The sequence below is a fragment of the Hippopotamus amphibius genome, chromosome 9 (genome assembly GCF_030028045.1).
Source record: "Hippopotamus amphibius kiboko isolate mHipAmp2 chromosome 9, mHipAmp2.hap2, whole genome shotgun sequence".
NCBI lineage: Eukaryota > Metazoa > Chordata > Mammalia > Artiodactyla > Hippopotamidae > Hippopotamus > Hippopotamus amphibius.
The window spans coordinates 63,585,285-63,605,015 of NC_080194.1; the positions used below are offsets into that span (position 1 = coordinate 63,585,285).

The window sequence follows — 19,731 nt, forward strand, 5'->3', positions numbered from 1 at the left end:
CGGTTTTTTTTTTCTTTCCTTTTCTTTTCTTTTTTTTTTTCTCCAATTTGAGGCCAAAGCAGTGTTTAGTATAGGACTAACTTTTGCCCCACATTGAGGTAAAATCCTTCTAAATAGTCTTTCCAATGCCTTGTAAACTAGGAAATTTTCTACTCTCAGTGGTGGGAATAGCAACTATTCCTAGCCCTGCATGAGCTCAGAGGATTTGTCCCTCTAATGGGTTTGTCTGGTTCTTTCCCCAGCCTCAGGTAGCTTCCTCTCATGCATGCACTGATCAGAACTGAGTTGAGTACTCATTGGGACTCTCTGCACACCTCTGGAGCTCTCTACCTTTCTCCTCTACTACATGCAAACTCCAGCCACCTGGTCTCCCTGGAAGCCTAGCTATTTCTTGTCAACTCTGGGATACGACCAGGCTCTGCCTCAGTTCATCATCCCTGCTTCACGGCCCAGAAATGCTCTCCAGGTAGTAAGCCAAGCAATCACAGGGCTCATCTCATCAACTTCTGATCTTTCAGGGATCACAGTCCTACACTGATTAATGTACAATGTCTTGAAAACTTTTGCTTCATTTATTTTGTCTGGATTTTAGTTGTTTCAGGCAGAAAGGTAAATCTGTTCCCTGTTATTCCAATTTGGCCTGAATCAGAAGTAATCTTTTATGTTAAAAATTTAAACATTTGTTTTTACACTTTAGATAATTCCAATACCTGAAGTCTCTGTAGGTCTGTTTCTGTTGTTTTAATTGTTTCTGCCAGATCTTGATCTTGGTACCTTGTTTCCTTGTGTACTTGATCATTTCTGACTAATATACAAAAATTATATATGAAGAAAGACTTCTTCTGGGAAAATCAGGTATACATAGTTTCCCTATTCCTCCCATTATTATAACTAAAAACCCTGGACATTATACATAAAACAAATATTTAAAGACTGAAAGGTGGAAAGAAGGCAGCAGACCATCTGGAGACCTTGTGATCCAAAGAATGATATGGTGGTAAGTACCTAGGTTTTCTTTATGCCTTGTATATCCCAGTCTTAGAGTTGGAAAAACCTGCAAGCCAGAAATGCTAACAGGCACAGATAAAAACTTTCTCTGTCTACCTAAAGGACTAGTAAAAGGGCAGCCTATCAAAACAATAACCACTCAACTCCAGCTAAACACCTCAGGAAAAAACTGTGGCCCAACCCCCACCAGCAATGACCAAGTGGAGAGCCTAGACTTCCACCCTTACAAGGCTATAACAAGGGACCCTAATACCCTCAGTGCAGAGGAGTCAGGGAAGACCAAGTAGAGAGCTGGGACCTTCATCCCCACCAGATGAAACTAGGCCTCTGCTCCCCTACCCCCCACCAGGGGTGTCAGTACAGACTACTTGCACCCAGCAGTAAAGAGGAGCCACATCACCCTTCAGGTGTGAACAAAAGCCAAATGTTTATTATATGATTTGTTTTTTATTTTGCATTCTCTTCTCTTATATACTGCCTTCCTTTGTCTCTTTTATTTATATTCCTTTGTAAAATTCTGCTTCCTCACATCTGCTTTTTTGTTAATGACTTACATTTGCCTCTTTCAATTTTTTGATAAATTTTTATATTATATTCACAAGGCAAATAGAAAATAAAGGTGTATAAAGACTAGTTATGATAAAAAAAAAAAAAAAAACCCATGCCTAAAGAAAAACTGCATCCTTTTTTTCTTTGGCCTAATTGACCCTGTAGTGGTCCTTCAAGCCACTTAGAGCAGAATACTTACTAGTTTCAAAGTCAACCTCCAACCCTAAAATCCCTAGGATGAGTAATGAAATTATTCAAATAGAAACACAAAGGAAGCACAAAACAAAATTATGTCTTAAAGTACCAATAAATCTACGTCCAAATGAACTACTGGAATAATGATATTCTCTCACATCCTGAGCCATTCTGTCCTTTTACCAGAAAGTGTCAGATCTAAAAATCCATCTTCTTAGCTTTTAACTACGCACATTCAGAGAAATTCACAAAACAGTCATGTACAAATATGACTATCACATATTGATTGTGATATTGAGGAGCTGGAAGCAATCTGGATGTCCATCACCAGAAGAATGAACAAGTAAAATGTAGTAGATGACCCAGATGGTGGTAGTGGTTGTACAACTCTGTGAATGTACTAAAAACCACTGGAATGGAAACTCCAGAGGGGTAAATTTTATGGTATGTGATTTACATCTCAATAAAGCTATTATAAGGCATATATAGGGGATGGATATTCTGGCACACTATGCAGCAGTCAGAGCAAAGCACTGGAAGGATAGAAAGCAATACACACACCTCTCAAAAACATGGTGTCAAGTTCAAAGTAAATACAACAATATGAGTAGATCTTCAAAACACAGTATTAAATTGTCCAATAAAAGAAAATAAGAGGGAGTCTCTAATAATTCCCCTTTTCATGCTCACAAGTCCCCCTCCATGTCTGCCTTTGTGATCAGGTGGGCCATGGCAACTTTCAAGAATCTACTCACCTTAAATAGCAAAGCATCTCAGCTTCTGCCAAATGAAGATAAGAGCTCAACATTGCCCAATGTTATACTGGGTACCAGAAGCACATTCCTCAGTGTGATTGAAAGAATCAGAGTAAGAACAGAGAGAGGAATATCATCCCTAGTTTTGTTACATGTAAAAAAGCATCCAACAAAGGAATCTACTAGCTCAGGAACTCAGCTGAGGACAGATCCACTTACTCTTTTGTTTACCTGCTTTGGGGAAAACAAGGTCATTTGGTTGGCTTAAAGAACTTGGGTCTCAAGGCTAATGGAAGGGGGAAGGCAAAGAAGAATACGTATATGTGCACCAACTTAGAAGAGAAGGGTCATTCTCTCTCATTGCCATTTTCTAGTATTTGCTCTCAATCTCCATTCATTCAAAAATTATTCATTGAGCATATATTATATTCTAAACACTGTAAGTACTAGGAATGTCAGTGAACAAGCAAGAATTCTTGCCCTCACACAGCTTATATACAGTGAGGGAAGAAAGACCACAAACAAATAAGAAACTTTAATTTTAAAATTTAAACTTTAATTTACTGCTACGTGCCATGAAAAAGATAAGATTATGAGTTAGAGAGGTGAGGGGAAGCTGCTTTAACTATGATAGTAAAGGAAGGCCTTTCTCAGGATGTAACAATGGGTTAAGAACCATATAAGGAGAAGATGCTAGCCAAGAAAAACCTAGTGAAACAGATTTCTAAGCAAATTTAAAAAAGAAAAAAAAAGGCAAGCTGGTAAGGCAGTAAAGGACTAACAAGCTTCAAGTATTCTACAGACAAAAAGAAATCTAGTGTAAAGAATGAGAAGAAAGAGTAGATGAAGTCAGAGAGGTAGCAGCCTTGTGAGGCATTTGAATTGTAACTGGGGTGTAGTGAGAAGTGGGAAGGGAAGGTTTTTCTGAATTTTAAGCAGAACATCAACAAGCTCTAACTTGTATTTCCAATGACTCTGCCTGCTATGTGGAAAACAGACTATACAAGAAGACAGGAGTGGGAAGATGTAAACCATTCAGGCTATTCAGACAGCTCAGGCAAGAGATGTTAGGGCTCAGACTCTGGTTACAGCTGTGTAGGTACTGAGTCACTGTAAGATCCAGAGTACACTCTTGAAGCAGAATAAGATTTTGCAATGAATTGGACCAAGAGTATAAAGTGAAGAAAGAGTTAAAACTCCTAAGTTTCTGGCCTGAGCAACTGGATAGATGGTTGATGTCATTTGCTGCAAAAAGAAGGCTTAGGGGAGCAATTTAAGAGAGAGAATTTATAATTGTTTTTGAATTTAATGCTTTCAGTTTATTTTTTTCAAGTTCATCTATCAAATTTTTCCAACTAGTTTACAATCCATTTTGTATTTCTTTTGTATCCTCATGTGCCTAGCATAGCTGATATATAATAAATACCTGCTGAATCTAATTAAATTGAAGTGGCCTTACAAGAAAACATATGAGTCAACATTTTGAAACCTTATGTTTGAAAAATCAAATACAGATGTTTTAATCAAAGACACTGCATGTTTAAAATTAAAAAACAAATGCTAGAGACAAGCCTGTAGATAGATGTTTACAATTTTTAAATGCATGCATTGTTGAATGCTTAGTGGCATAAAGGAAACTGAAGAGAGAATTTTCAAAAGGACTTACGTAGAAAGATTTTTAAATGTTATAAATTATAATTAAACTAAACAGAAATTAATTACAACTTGACATCACATCTTAAATAACTATTAGCAGCAAATGATAAATTTTGAATGACTGAAATCCTCAGTCATTGTCACGACCAACGAAATAAAGGGGAATCATGTAAATGTAAACTTTTATGTGTTCTCTTTTAAATCATACTGTGGCAAAGTTCAGTTCTAGCAGCTGGTGTTCTTGTGGGTAATTGATTCTGGCATATTAGCCCCAGGAAAACACTTCCATCATCTTCTAGCCATATCTTGGGCAAATGCCAGAGAAAATATTTAATTCTTCATTGCATACCTTTATTGTATGCCTTTTATACATTTTGCCCTTTAACAACTAATTCTCTATCAATCTAAAAATCTAAAAAAAACTGTACAATTTTAAAAACTGTACACTTTTCTTTCTAAAATTTTCTTAACATAGAACAAGAAATCAATGACATTTTCACATGGGTATTAATTAAATTGTATTAAACTGTAAGACTTTGTAATTTTTAAAACTGCTAGTTTAATTATAATTTATGATTGTAGCTAAGGCTATACATTACTTAGGTCTAATAACTGAGACTTACCAGGGCTTACTGACATATATCATGAGTAATAAGCGTAGTCCAAGGGAAGATCTTCTTATAATAACAAAAGCATTAATAGAGACGTCCCTTATTTACAGTATGCAGCTTTTTACCTGCCCCCTACAACACTAACATAAACACAATTAGCAAAATTTATATTCACAACTACATAGTATAAACAGTGTACTGTATTCTGTTTTGAGACAACTATCAGTGCTAAAAAACAGAGATGAGGTTTACATCTCTCTGTCCCTCAGTAAAGTATAAGATCCTCAGAAGCAGGAACTATACCTTGTTGATTTGGTAAACCCAATTTCACCAACAATGTCTAACAGAATATATACTCAACAAATGTTGTTTATTCTTTTTCTGTTCCTAAACCTCGGCCTCAACTTGGCAATCCTTGCAAAGGCAAGAATTTTGTCCTGTGATCACCAGTGACACATCTCTAAGATGAAGCTACCTCCAATTCCTTTCCTTTCTTCAAGGTTCAGGTCCCATGTATTTCATAAAACCCTCTCTGATTTCCCCAGCCCAAAGCTAACTCCTTTTTCTAAAGTTCTGAAGACTGTACCTGTCTAACCACATATTTGACATGAATACACTCTCTTGGACTATTTATTACCTATTCATTTTAAATCCAGATGAACTAAATTAATTTCAAGGACAGAATAATGGTTTTATTTGTGTGCAAATACATAGCAAAATGCTTTGCACTCAATAAATGTTCACTGATAAAAATAAAGACAAAGATGATAAAGATAACATGAAGCCAATTTTGCATATTTTTCTATCAGGTAGTCATTCAAAGGCATGGCAATGCCTTTGAAATTTTCTGATCAAGGTAATTCAGGAATGGGTAACTGTCATAGCCAAAACTAACACAATTATATTATTACTAACCAAAATATTTTGAATGGGACTGTGTATATGTGTATGTGTATAAAACCAACCCAATACAATGAAAATATAACCAAGAAGTATGTGAAAAGGTAGGATTATGCCCTCAACAAATGATTATTTAATACCATGAGCAATCAAAACTATATGGCATAGTAACAAAAGATGTCACAAAACAATATGTCCCCAATTTTTTTTAATGGTTATATAATGTGTGATGTGAATGTGCATCTATGTTTGTGTATTTACATAGGCACATTGGAGGAAAGGGAAGGGAATAAAAAAATAAACACTACAGTGTTAGTAATTACTACACGGTAAAACTACACATGATTTTTACTTCTTCTTCATGTTCTTCTCAACTTTCCAAATCAGAAACACATATCTAAATACAATAAATAATTTTCTTAAAATAAAACCTCCCAGCATTAGAAATTTTGTCCTTGATGTCAAAATAAGCCAACAATCTCAACTTTGTCTAGTGAGCAATATAACAGAGCTACAGAGCAAAGTTATTTCTTAAGGCTAAACTCAGTCTCTGAAAACATTGCATTTCTTACCTATTATGCACTAACCACCCTCTTACTTAAGTAATACTTATACAGCAATAGTATAAACAAAATGCTCTATTTAGAGGAAGGGAAGGTGAAGATTAGGGAAGATGAAGATCCTAAGACTATCATTAGCATCCAGACCATATCATGTACAAATTCATTTCCTTTGGATCCATGTGTAAAGCCTTTGATTTCATTAAATGTTTAAATTACAGACCCTGGCTGACAAAAGATAAAAGATCAATTCATATTTTGCACTTTCTGAAAAACTTTCTGGTCATAAAAACTACAAATCTACTTAGACAAATGGTACTCCCCCCACCCACACACAAGAAGTTACCCATTTAGAAAGAACTAGAGATTCAAAGGTTTATTCTAGATTGGGAACACTATCAAAACAACATAGGACAGCCACTCTGGAAAACAGTTTAACAGTTTCTTTAAAAACTAAACATTCAACTACCATGCAACCTGGCAACTGCACTCCTGGGCATTTATCCCAGAGAAATAAAAAACTCATGTTCACACAAAAAACCTGCACATGAAGATCTACAGCAGCTTTATCTGTAATAGCCAAAAACTGGAAACAAGCCAGATGTTCTTCAATAGGTGAACAGTTAAAAAACTAGTACAGCCATACCATGATACACTATTCAGTAATAAAAAGAAATGAACTACTGATATGCCAAACAACTTGAACGAATCTCCGGAGAATTATGTTGAGTGAAAACAGCTAATGACAAATAGTATACACTATGTATTTCTATTTATATAACATTCTTGAAATGATTATAGAAATTAAAGAATTACAGAAATAAAGAATAAATTAGCCGTTGCCGAAGGTTGAGGAATGGGAGGTAAAGGTCAGAGGGAAGTAAATGTAGCTACAGAAAGGCAGCATGAGGATCCCTGTGAAGGAAACGTTCTCTACTTGACGACAGTAAATATCAATGTAAATACCCTAATTTTGATACTACTATAGTTTTGTAAAATAATACTATTAACGGAAACTGGGTAGAGAGTACATGAGATCTCTATTATTTCTTACAAATGCGTATGAATCTATGATTATTTCAAACTAAAAATTTAACCTTAAAAAATGCAGTTTAATCTTGAAAAAAAACTGGGCATTTTCCAACATTGATTATATCAATCAAAATCAAATTATCTTCTCCCCAGGAATTTCCAATCTAAACCAGGCAACACAAAAAAAGTTTGTGGAAGTTTACTTACAATTTAAGATAAGTGTATAAACACACATAGTATTTGGGTATTAAAGTATCACCATGTGGTAGTATAGAAAAGCAAGTGAAGCACTAAAAGAAAACAAAGTGCATTAAAACTCAAATCCATTCTAGCACGCAAATGTAATCTTTTTAAGTTTTTTACAAAATAAGAAAGGAACGCAACACCTAGAATAGTTTGGTGCTACGGTGCTACTATTATGGTTTCCACAGCACCCTATAATTCATCTTTCAGTCCTTTTCAAACATTATTTCTACTGTGACTTTTCCACTAGACAGCAAACTCCTTAAGTACAAGGACTATCTTCATCTTGCCTTCCAGCATACAGCACAGTAACTGACACGTGAGAAGTACAGAGCAAAAATTAAATATTTTAAAACTGAAATAAGCTGCTGAATACAACCCGAAACTACATTCTCTTGTTACAGAATTCATAACTGCATCCTTAGGTAAACACATAATTATTTACCTTTCCTTAGTTGAATTTTTCAATGTTGCTTATCAATTCTATTAGACAACTTTAAAAGGTTTTAATACAAATACATTTTTAAAATATGAACTTGACAACAAAAATCATATAACCTTAATTACATATCTACAGTAAAGAATATCATTCTAGACAACATTAATTTCAATTCTGAAAACTTAGAAATCTAGAAGCCTAGCTAATTATATTATTAAATATATTCAGTATTTAGAGATAGAATCAATGCTATTCTGATGTCCAAGAAAACTGCACATCATAAAAGCTCATCCTTAAATCAATTTTGCCACAAGAAGTTAGCAATAGAAGCAGAGTATGGAATTAAATTAAAGATATATGGAGAGAGGTATACAGATATAGACATGTACCCTATCAAAGATGAATATCTAAGCTTAAAAGAAAAAACAGTCATGAAGGACACTGGGCAGTGAATCATTTTCCTCCTGAAATAAGTGCAATTCAGCCATATATGACAGGAATAAGCCAGAGAGCACCAAAGCTATTTTAAACTTTTAAGTCTATCCTTTAAAACAGAGACAGAAAATAGTCTCAAATTTAAGTAGGTTTCCTTTTTTTTTAAGGGAACTTGATTCAAAAAACAAACAAACAAACAAAAAAGGTTAAAAAGTGCATGGGAAAACCTCAAAAGCAAAAAAAGCAAAAAAACAAAAACAAAAAACTACTTACCAAGTTGGCCATATAAATTGTGAGCAGCCCTCTCCTGCAAATAATTTTAAGAAGAGACAGAGTGAGACTTAGCACCAATTTGATTTAATAATCACTCTACCATTTTTTTTAGAAATCTACCAAAACAATTTATCAGAAGTTGTGGAAAAGGAGTAGATTATGCTGAACTAAGTCATTCTGTTTGGCAGACATTAAACATTCTGTTTAGTGCTCATTAATTAAAGTTCTTTAAAATTACTATTGCCTAGTAATTGTTAACTAGACTTATTGTGATAATCATTTTGCAATATATACCAATATCTAATTATTATATTGTTCACCTGAAACTAACATGATGTTATATGTCAATTACATCTCAATTTTTAAAATTACTAACACATTATTAATTAATAGGAAAAGAGGTACAATTTGGTATTAGTCTATGTTTATGCTAGAGAATTCTAAATTTAATGAAGAATCTAAACAAATTCATCTTGCCAAAAAGTCAAGCCCATATCAATTCTAACTAAATGCAAATTTATTTTTAAAAAATCAGGTCTTCTATTTGTTTCACATACAATGCAACTGTTCACTAGATGTCATTACAAATCATACTAAATCGCCCTGTTTTAATTTCATCCTTAAGTGAAAAGTTAGGCACTAAGTTAACTTTCTAATGCCAGTGGACAAACAAAAGCTTTATAAATACTCACTTTCCAAAAAGCTACATATTTACTAAATGCATATTTACTCTTACTTAATGAGAATTCATCTAAAAACTCAAAGATAAGGACAATTTTATGCCCTTAATCACTTTATTTAACTTATACTGCACATGAGACCATAAATGAAACACATCCTGTTCTCTAAGAAAGAGGTCTTTAATGTTTTAAGAGTTCAAGGGCAGAGTTCAACTAAACTGAAAATTAAAAAAATTGAGCTTCAATAATGAACATTTTTTAGTACTCGAAGAAACTACTACTTTGTATATAAAAGAAGCAACAATATCAAATCACTTTCACTTAAATATCATGTAAGGTCTTGATATTAACATTGTCAATCAAATCTTCTTGATGTCAGATCCAGTCATACAAAGTCTTAACTGTTCATCATCTAACATGGTTTAATAGGATTTTTAAAGCCACACGGAGGCAGGAGGCAGTATGACATAACCGAACAACGCTAAAGTGAAGTTAGGAAATCAGGGTTCCAGTTAACTTTAATTCTCGGGTACTCTATAATTTTGTCATTAAAATGGAACAAAACTAGTTATCTAACATATTTTTAAACACAAAGCTATTTAAAGAAAAAAACTTACATTTATCACCAATATATAAGACATATCATTGGGCCCACTCTGGTTGAAAGAAGGAGGTGCTCTAGGCATACCCACTGGGCCATACCATGCCCCCACCAATGTCCCTCTTCAGCAGGTCCTAATGCACCTCAGCAGAACAAGGGATGTCTACTGATCCTCCAAAAAAGAATTTCAAAATCAGTGATAAGATGATCTGTAAGGTCCCCTTTAGCTCTTCTTTTCTATGATTTGTACATATGAATGGAAATTGTTCTTACTAATCCTTACCAATCTTATTAGTTCCTACCAAATTCTAAATCAAAGATGTTCTAACAGTACTTATTTTAAATAAATTATATCAAGAAAAGTTAGGGTAACATCATCATCCAAGAGTCACACATACACACAAAAGTTAAATCCTTCTCAAGTGATACCTGTTCTTACCAACAGCTGGTTATATAAGAAAAAATTAATATTCTTCATTTCAAAACCAAAATAAAAATATTTCTGTAATTTCAGTGGTAGTGCCTGAAAATATATTTTATTATGAAGTGAACTAATGTATGATGCTATCTTTAAAAACATTTGTTCCAGTAATCTCATTCTGTCTCTAACATTAAACAGTAATCTAGCTCCAGAATCATCACTAGCTGTCATCTATAACTGTCTTTACTGAGCAAAGATTATCTTGTTAACCTTTACATTTTCAGAGGCCAGCAATAGTACCTGGCATCTAATAAGCACTAAGCAAATGGTAGAATTACTAACCAAGATGTTACTAGGAACCCAGCCTTATAAAAAGGAACACATTATAGACATATATTATAGAAATATAATCACAAAAGATAGCCACTAGATAGAGCGAGGGCCGATTAATGATACTAATTCATTAGTAAGCAAAGACATGATCCACTCGTCTTATATTTGTATAAAATTTAATAATTTACAAGGTATAATTAATACTTAAAAATCAGATTTTATCCTTTTACTAGTTCTATGAAGTGTAACGCAGATACTGTTGTCCTTACTCTTCTGAAAACCAAGAATCAGAGAAGTGGTTTCCTTAAAAATACAAAAGCAGCAAAAAGCAAGTTCATCTGACTCCAGTTTCATGTTATCTCCAACTGCTGCTACAGCAGAAAATCTTTACGTTACTAAGTTACTTTGCAATTCACTGACTTGTTTAATATAGTGTCCTAGCAGGCTTCTGTGCAGTGAGGATGAACAGAGCCTTGACACATTCTTACTACTGGCAAAAAGCTGAGGATGTATCATTATTAGATTATGTCCTATTCTGGTCTCAACTTTCAATTTATCATTCCCAAATAATGAGGAAGATCACCTCCTTCCCAGCTTTATCTGAATTCCAACCCAATGCTAATAGCCTCAAGAATGAGATGACAATGCCTGTGAAGGGCATGCATGATATGTTGGATTATATAGCCAGACTCTTTTTGGTGTATTTCCCTGGTACAGTGTCTTTAACCTCCATTCCAATGTCAATTTGGTAGGTTAGAATATCAGAACAGTGATTTATTTTATCACTTCTCCAGAGATGTTCAGTATTGTAGGAAACTGCTAAGTTAATTAAATGTTAATTTTATTATTTAACACTTAACTGTATCTAGCCTAAGTCTAAAGACCAACAAGTCACTCCCTTCCTAGTGAGTAAAGTCTCTGTTGAAACCAAGTTATATATTAAAACACTGCTACAACAGTGATGGGAAAGGGGGAGGTGCCAATTAGAACAAAAGGTAGCCTAGAGGAAGGGCTGGGACCAAGGAGGACAATAACTTTTTTTAAACTTCACAGGAGATTTTGATACACAAATACTCCCATTCTGCTGAGAATCACTAGATTAGAAGATCGGTGAAGCTCAGTGAATAAGCAGTCTAAAGTTAGTTGAGTATTTCTTTAAACCGCAGATAAGCTTTTTTTTTTTTTTGATGGGGAAAGGGGGTAAATCTTTTAAACTTGCATGAAAAATGTAAGTGGGTGTGCACATCAAAGGGTACTATCTAAAAAAGTATTAAGAACCACTGCTGTAAGAACTAACTCTGTGTAATCAGAGTATCACTATTCTTATGGGAAAATATTAAATTTTCTTAACATCTCAGTAGATTAAAAGGCATCCTCACATTCTACTGAAATTCCAAGGATCATCTTCTAACGACATTATTTTGCCTAATTAGATGAACACTAATGCTTTTTTTCTAGAAACTTTAGTGTAAATATTCTTTAGCTAACTTTCTCAAACTTCTGAATGACACAACACATTTATAACATTTAGCTAACTTTCTCAAACTTCTGAATGACACAACACATTTATAACTAAGGGAATTTTGTAAGAATGGTGCAACTTCTAAATTCTTAATATTTATATATTCTATATAATATATAAAATATGCCTGTGTTCTATGGATAAAGAGAAATTAGAGATTAAAGAAAAAGTGATTGTTCTTAAACACTGTAATGGTTACCAAGAGATGCTATTTAATCATTTCAGAAAGTCTTCCAAAATATAATAGATTTTCATCTGTCAGAATGTTTTAAAAAGTATAAAACACTTCTTTAAGGTATAGGAATGGATAAGATAAACTTCCAGTCTAGAGCAAAAGTCTATAATCACACTCTATTACATATAGTGGATTAATCAGAATAAGCTTTTTCAGAAGACTGCAAGATAATTTAATTTTCTTCCTGTGAACATGACGGTGAACCCTGAAGATACCAAGAATTTATAGGCTAACTTATAGGTATTCTTTTATTCACGTATTATGTAGTTGATTCATTTTAGTCAGATCTGCTTGGGAGTTTCATAACTACAACAGTGTAATTTAATAACTCAAGCCATGAATATGCTTAGAATAAACATGCAATTTTTGATACTTTAATCCACGTTCATGTTTGAGCACCCTGCAGTTTTAACTTATCTAACTAATATTAAATAATCAAAGCAAATCCATAGCAATTCTACAAAACAAAATCCATCAGAACAACTTCTTTCTGAACCATAAACAAAGCACTTCCTAGAAAAAGAAAGAGAAGACTAGTTCTTAACAGCCCACCTAGGGATGAACTAGATGTTACCAATGCTTCCTGCTGAGTTACTATGATCACAGTTCTTTGTAGCACAAATTTTTTAAGCAACCCTGGAAACAACTTCAAAGCTTTCACAGAACCCCACAGTGATGCGATTAAGATTTAAGTAAGCTGCCCTCTTACAAGTTGTTAGGAACTGGCTGGCAAAGCATGCTTAATTCCGTAGAGGGAAGGAGACTGGGAAAGATGGATGGATGGATGGATGGATGGATGGATGGATGGATGGATGAGTTGGAGAGATGGGGGAAAAGTTGGGAGGAAATAAATTTAAACCAGTATAGATGAAGACATATTTATGAATTATAAACAGATCTTCACTTATATATCTAGAGCTATATATATATCCATCATACATAAGTGTGTACGTATAACCATGCTGTATGTTTGTACCTCATTAAATGCTTTTTGAAAAACTGATTTTACAATATGTATAACCTCAGTAAAGATTTTATTATCAAATAAAGCTTTAGAGATTTAAAAATCAGGATTACCACTATTTGCTAATTTGAAAAAAAAACTGCTAATCATCCACATTCTGTTTCTTCTACTCTTTCTAATATATTACTGATATTTATTTTTAAAAGGATGAACTGACAACTGATCAATTGATAAAAGAGCAATTGAAAACTGATTCCTTAAGTGTTGCTGTTTCCTGACTTCTAACCTCAGACCTCTTCTTATTCTGAGTTTTCAGACTCTCATCTTCTCCCATAGCTTCAGTGATCACCTACAAGAAGGAAACTTCCAATTTTATTTATATAACTACCATGCTTCTCCTGAACTTAGATTCATATTTCAAGCTGCCTACTGGCTATCTCCACCAACATATCATTGACTTTTCTTTGTGAATTAAAGGCATGACTATAAATCCCTTTTCCTTAAAGTAAAAACTATAATATTAATATGCTTCATTTTGGGCTAGATGTAATAATTTTGAAATACACATAACTTCAACCTTTGTAAGTTACAATCTATTCAGGGATCTTGATGTTTAATGAAATCTTAATAAAAATTTGTTGTAAGTAAAAAATACTTTTTCAAAGCAAGTAAGGCCACTAAGTTAACTTTTGCACAATTCCAGACAAACACAGATCAGAGTTTCTTAAAATAAGACACACTGTAAAGCAACTTGTAAAGAAATAAAGCAAAAAGATTTGCTTTTCTGTGTTTTAAGCTTAACGCCAAAAAAATTTTTTAAACCTGCTCTTTAAAAAGTAAGTCACTAGCTTCTGAAAGATACTATAATGTTAAATTTTAAAGTTTTTATTTGGACTCCAAACCAGTATTTGTGGTTGATGTACATATACATACACAACTCTAAAAAAAAAAGAACTCAAGAGCTATTTCCAGGTATTAACTGCATCATCTAATAAACAACAAACTAAATCAACACATACCACAAAAATTTCAACTACTAAACAATCTCATCAAGATATGGACCAATTTTTCTTCAGCATCTATGGGATAATACTTATGAAGAAGCTAAACTTAAAATTCTGATCAGGTCTTCAAAACAGTAAATCCACTCCAATTAATATTAGAACAGGCCATAATCTAGAACAAATTTTCTATGAATACCTAGTGTCTATGAATAAAACACTAGTGCAATAGCTCCCTTAAAAAAATAAAATCAGAAAGCTTTAAAAATAAACAAAAAAGTTCACTATCAAATGCAAAAGGAGAATAGGAAATAAACTAGTAACCAAAATCCAGTTTATCACCTCACTTCCAGGAAACCTCTTTATACCTTAAGAAGTTATAGCTTTTAATATCAATAACACAATTTTATTTTAGTATTATTATGGAATTTAAACAAATGTTGATCTTCAAAGTTATACTTTTTTGAAACTAGAATTGTAAAGATAAGATCTAGACTAATACATCAACAGAAAAAAAATTGAAAAATCAACAAAACACACATATACATGGAAAACTGGTATACGACAAGGAGCATTCCAAATCAGTGCAGAAAGAATGGACTATTGAATTCCTGGTGCCAGAGTAACTGAGTATTAGCTAGCAAAAAAAAAAAAGAAAGAGAGAGAGAGAAAAAGAGAAAATGAAAAAAGAAAGAAAAGGAGAAAAAAAGATCCTATACTAAGCAGCCTCTAAAATGGAACTGAACATATTTCTGCATTTTGGGAGGTGATGATATTAACACTAAGAAGCTACAAAGTTAAGGATATATATAATGTAGTCTTAGAGAAAGCACACACACACACAAAAGAAAAAATTTTTAGAAAGAAATACACAAAAATGGAATTCTGGAAAAAAAAAATTTATTCTTCCGATTTCCCCTTTCCATGTAGGGAGCTTGAAAGTGATCACTTAGTACTAACACCAAGTAAAAAGCTGAACAAACTGAAAAGTCAACATCCACAAGAAAAGTAAGGTCACACTGCAAACTGCCACCCCCCAAACTGGAGAGACTGCAGGCAGATACAGAGAATTACAACTTAGAGCACAAACTCACAAGCTGAAACCTCTGAGGGAATGATAAATAGCAGGAGGCTTAGTGTGGGGGTTAGGATAAACAGTAGGAGGCACAGCCTGGAAGTTAAAAATTCCAGGGGTGTCGGTCTTAAGGGGGCCCCACACTTTTGTGAGTTTTACCTCCAGGAGCTTGACTAGGTTCTCACAGTAAATATCAGAGAAAAATCCTCTTGCATTTCCAAGCAGGAAGAGGGGGAACGGAACCATTTTGAAATAAGCCAGAGCACTCTGTTCTTAAAAAGACCTGCCCTCGGGGGAAACTGGTTAACCAGAGCCTAACCTCTAGGGTATTATGAGAGCCTAGAATTCCACATGGAAGAAGCAGAAAAACCCAACTCCAGCACACTTTATCCATCCTGCCCCACCAACGGAGAGAGGAAAAATTGAAAAATACTTGTAAAGTTCACAGTCCACAGGCACAGGCTCACTAGAAGGCTGAAACCTAGTCAAAGGACTATAGAACACTTCCCCTCCTCCCACACCTTACCACCACATTACAAAAGGCCTATTACACCGGCAATTCCTTTTACCTGGTACATCATGTCTGGCTAACAAGAAAAAATTACAAGGCATACCAAGAGGCAAAAAGCAGAAGTTGAAAAGACAGAGCAAGTATCAGAACGAGACACGGCAGGGACATTGGAATTATCAGATCAGGAATTTAAGACAACAATGATTAATATGGTAAAGGCTCTAATGGATAAAGTAGACAGATGAGCAATATAAGCAAAGATATGGAAATCCTAAGAAAGAACCATAAAGAAAAGGAAATATAACAGAAATGAAGAATGCCTTTGATGGGATTATTTGCAGACTGAACACAGCTGAGGAAAATAAAATCTCTTAGCTACAGGATCTATCAGTAGAATCCTCAGAAACTGAAAAGCAAAGAGAATAAAGACTGAGGAAAAAACAGAAGAGAATATCCAAGGATTGTGGGATGATTACTAAAGGTATAACATATGTGTAATGAAAATAGTAGAAGGAGAAGAAAGAAACAGAAGAAATATTTGAAACAATAATGACTGAAAACTTTCCAAATTAATGTCAGACACTGAACCACAGATCCAGGGAGCTCAGAGAACATCAAGCAGGACAAAAGCCAAAACACAACTACACCTAGGCATATCTTATTCAAACTACAGATAATCATAGATAAAGAAAAATCCTAAGAGAAGAAAGAAGAAAAGCACACCTCACCTATAGAGGAACAAAGATAAGAATTATATCTGACTTCTCCTCAGAAATCATGCAAACAGGTGAGTGAAGTGAAATATTGAAAGCATTGAGAGAAAAAAAACCACCAACTAGAATTCTGCACCCTGTAAAACTGTCCTTCAAAAGTGAAAGACAAATAAAGACTTTACTAGACAAACAAAATTGAGAGAATTTGTTGCCAGTAGACCTGCGCTGCAAAAAATGTTATCTAGAGAGAAGAAAAAATGAGTCAGAAACTCATCTACCAAAAGAAGGGTAGAGCATCAAATAAGATATGAGTGAAGGTAAATTTTTTAATTTTATTTTTCTTATTTTTAATTTTTCAAACAGGTAACAATTGTTCAAAATAATAGCAACAATGTGTTTGATTATGTGTGTATATATTACACACGTGTGTGTGTGTGTGTGTGTCTGTACGGTAATGTATGCTTATAAGTGATGTGAATGATGACAATGAACACAAAGGACAGGAGGAAGGAATTAGGGCTATTTTGTTGTTATAAGGTACCCTCACTACTTATGAAGGTGTAGAGTATTATTTGAAAGTAGACTTGGATTAGTTGCAAAGGTGTACTGTAAAAACTAAGACAACCACTAAAAAAAGTAAAGAAAAAAAAAGTATAACTGATATGTTAAGAAGAGAAAATGGAACCACATAAAACGTTCAGTTAAAACCACAAAAGGCAGAACAAGAGTGGAAGGCAAAAATCAGAACAAAAAACAGAGTTGATTCGAAAACATAACCCAACCATATGTCATCTACAAGAAACCCACTTTAAATATACAGACACATAGAGATTAAAATAAATAAGCATATGAAAAAATGCCCTGCGATATACATATATCATCAGGGAAATGCAAATTAAAACAACAAGATACCACCACACACATATTAGAATGGCCAAGATTCAGAACACTTGCAACACTAAATGCTGATGAAGATGTAGAGTAATACGAATTCTCATTCATTGCTAGTGGGGATACAAAATGGCCCCGACACTTTGGAAGACAGTTGGCAGTTTCTTACAAAATTAAACATACTCTTATCATATGATCCAGCAATCACATCCCTTAGTAATCATCCAAAGCAGTTGAAAATGTATGTCTACACAAAAACCTGCACATGGAGATTTTACAGCAGCTTTATCCAAATTACCAAATTTATCCAATTACCAAAACTTGGAAGCAACCAAGATGTCTGTCAATAGATCAATGGATAAATAAACTGTGGTACACCCAAACCATGGAATATTATTCAGTCCTAAAAAAGAAATAACCTATCAAGCCATGAAAACACATGGAGGAAACTTAATTGCATATTACTAAGTAAAAGAAGCCAATCTGAAAAGCCAACATACTGTATGATTCCAACTGTTTGACATTCTAGAAAAGATAAACTAGGGAGACAGTAAAAAGATCAGTGGTAACAGTAAATGCTGGAGAGGATGTGGAGAAAAGGGAACGCTCTTGCACTGTCGGTGGGAATGTAAAGTGATACAGCCACTGTGGAGAACAGTATGGAGGTTCCTTGCAAAACTAAAAATAGAGTTATCATATGACCCAGCAATCCCACTCCTGGGCATATACCCAGAGAAAACCATAATTCAAAAAGACACATGCACTCCAATGTTCACTGCAGCACTATTTACAACACCCAGGACATGGAAGCAACCTAAATGTCCATTAACAGATGAATGGATAAAGAAGATGTGGTACATATATACAATGGAATATTACTCAGCTGTAAAAAGGAATGAAACTGGGACATTTGTAGAGATATGGATGGACCTGGAGACTGTCATACAGAGTGAAGTGAGTCAGAAAGAGAAAAACAAATACTGTATATTAACACATATATGCAGACTATAGAAAAATGGTACAAATCAACTGGTTTGCAGGGCGAAAATAGAGACACAGATGTAGAGAACAAACATATGGACACCAAGTGGGGAAAGTGGGGAAGGTTGGGGGGGAATGAATTGGGAGATTGGGATACCAAATTGTACGCTCTAAATATATGCAGTTTATTGTATGTTAAAAAAAAAAAATCAGTGGTTGCTAGGGGTTGAGGGGAGAGAGGGATTACTATGCAAGCACAGACGATATTTAGGACTGAAATTACTCTGCATGATACTATAATGGTCTATACATGTCCTTAAACATTTGTCCAAATCCATAAATTTACAACACCAAGAACCCTAATGTAAATTATGGATCTGGATAATGATGTGTCAATGTAGCTTCATCAATTGTAACAAACGTTATCACTCTGTTGAGTGATGTTAATAACTGGGGAGGTCTATGCATGTGCAGGGATAGAGGATATATGAAAAATCATTATACTTTCCCTTCAATTTTGCTTTGAACCTAAAACTGCTCTCCCCCAAATACAGTCTTTTTAAAAGGGGGAGTGGGGAACAATTTTTTTAAAGTAATACACAGTGTCCCCTTCTATAAAAAGTAAAAATTCAAATAATGGAAAAGAATGCAGGAAAAGGAACAGAGAAAGAAAAAAAGGAGAAAAAAATAGTAACAAAACAGTAGAACTAACCTAGCTATATCATACTAAATACATCAAATATTAATGGACTAAGTAATCTAATTAAAAAGCAAAAATTAGCAGAATAAATTTAAAAAACCAAGACCCAACTATATGTTATTTGCAAAAAATACACTTTAAATATAAAGACAGAGGCATTTGAAATTAATTGGAAAGAAAATATATGCAATGCAAACACTAAGAGAAAGCTGAAGTGGTTATATTAATACCAAATAAAACAGAATTCAGAACAAAGGAAATTATCTGAGCTATAGAGGAACATCCTATATCTATAAAAGGTTCAATTCATCATGAAGAAATGACAATCATAAATGTATATATACCAATAAAATCTTCACAGAAACTGACAGCATTAAAGAGAGAAACAGACAAATCCAAAACCACAGTTGGAGATTTTAACATCTTTCTCTCAGCAAAGGAGAAAAC

The 19,731-nt window shown here is 33.9% G+C and overlaps 1 protein-coding gene across 1 annotated transcript in view; it reads right to left on the reverse strand.

Moving 5' to 3' along the window:
• TMEM135 (transmembrane protein 135) overlaps positions 1 to 19,731 on the reverse strand; it is a 246,458-nt gene that overhangs the window by 176,905 nt on the left and 49,822 nt on the right. The window contains exon 4 of the mRNA XM_057748266.1: positions 8,657 to 8,690. Coding sequence (XP_057604249.1) covers positions 8,657 to 8,690 — 34 coding nt within the window. The remainder of the gene's footprint in view (positions 1 to 8,656; positions 8,691 to 19,731) is intronic.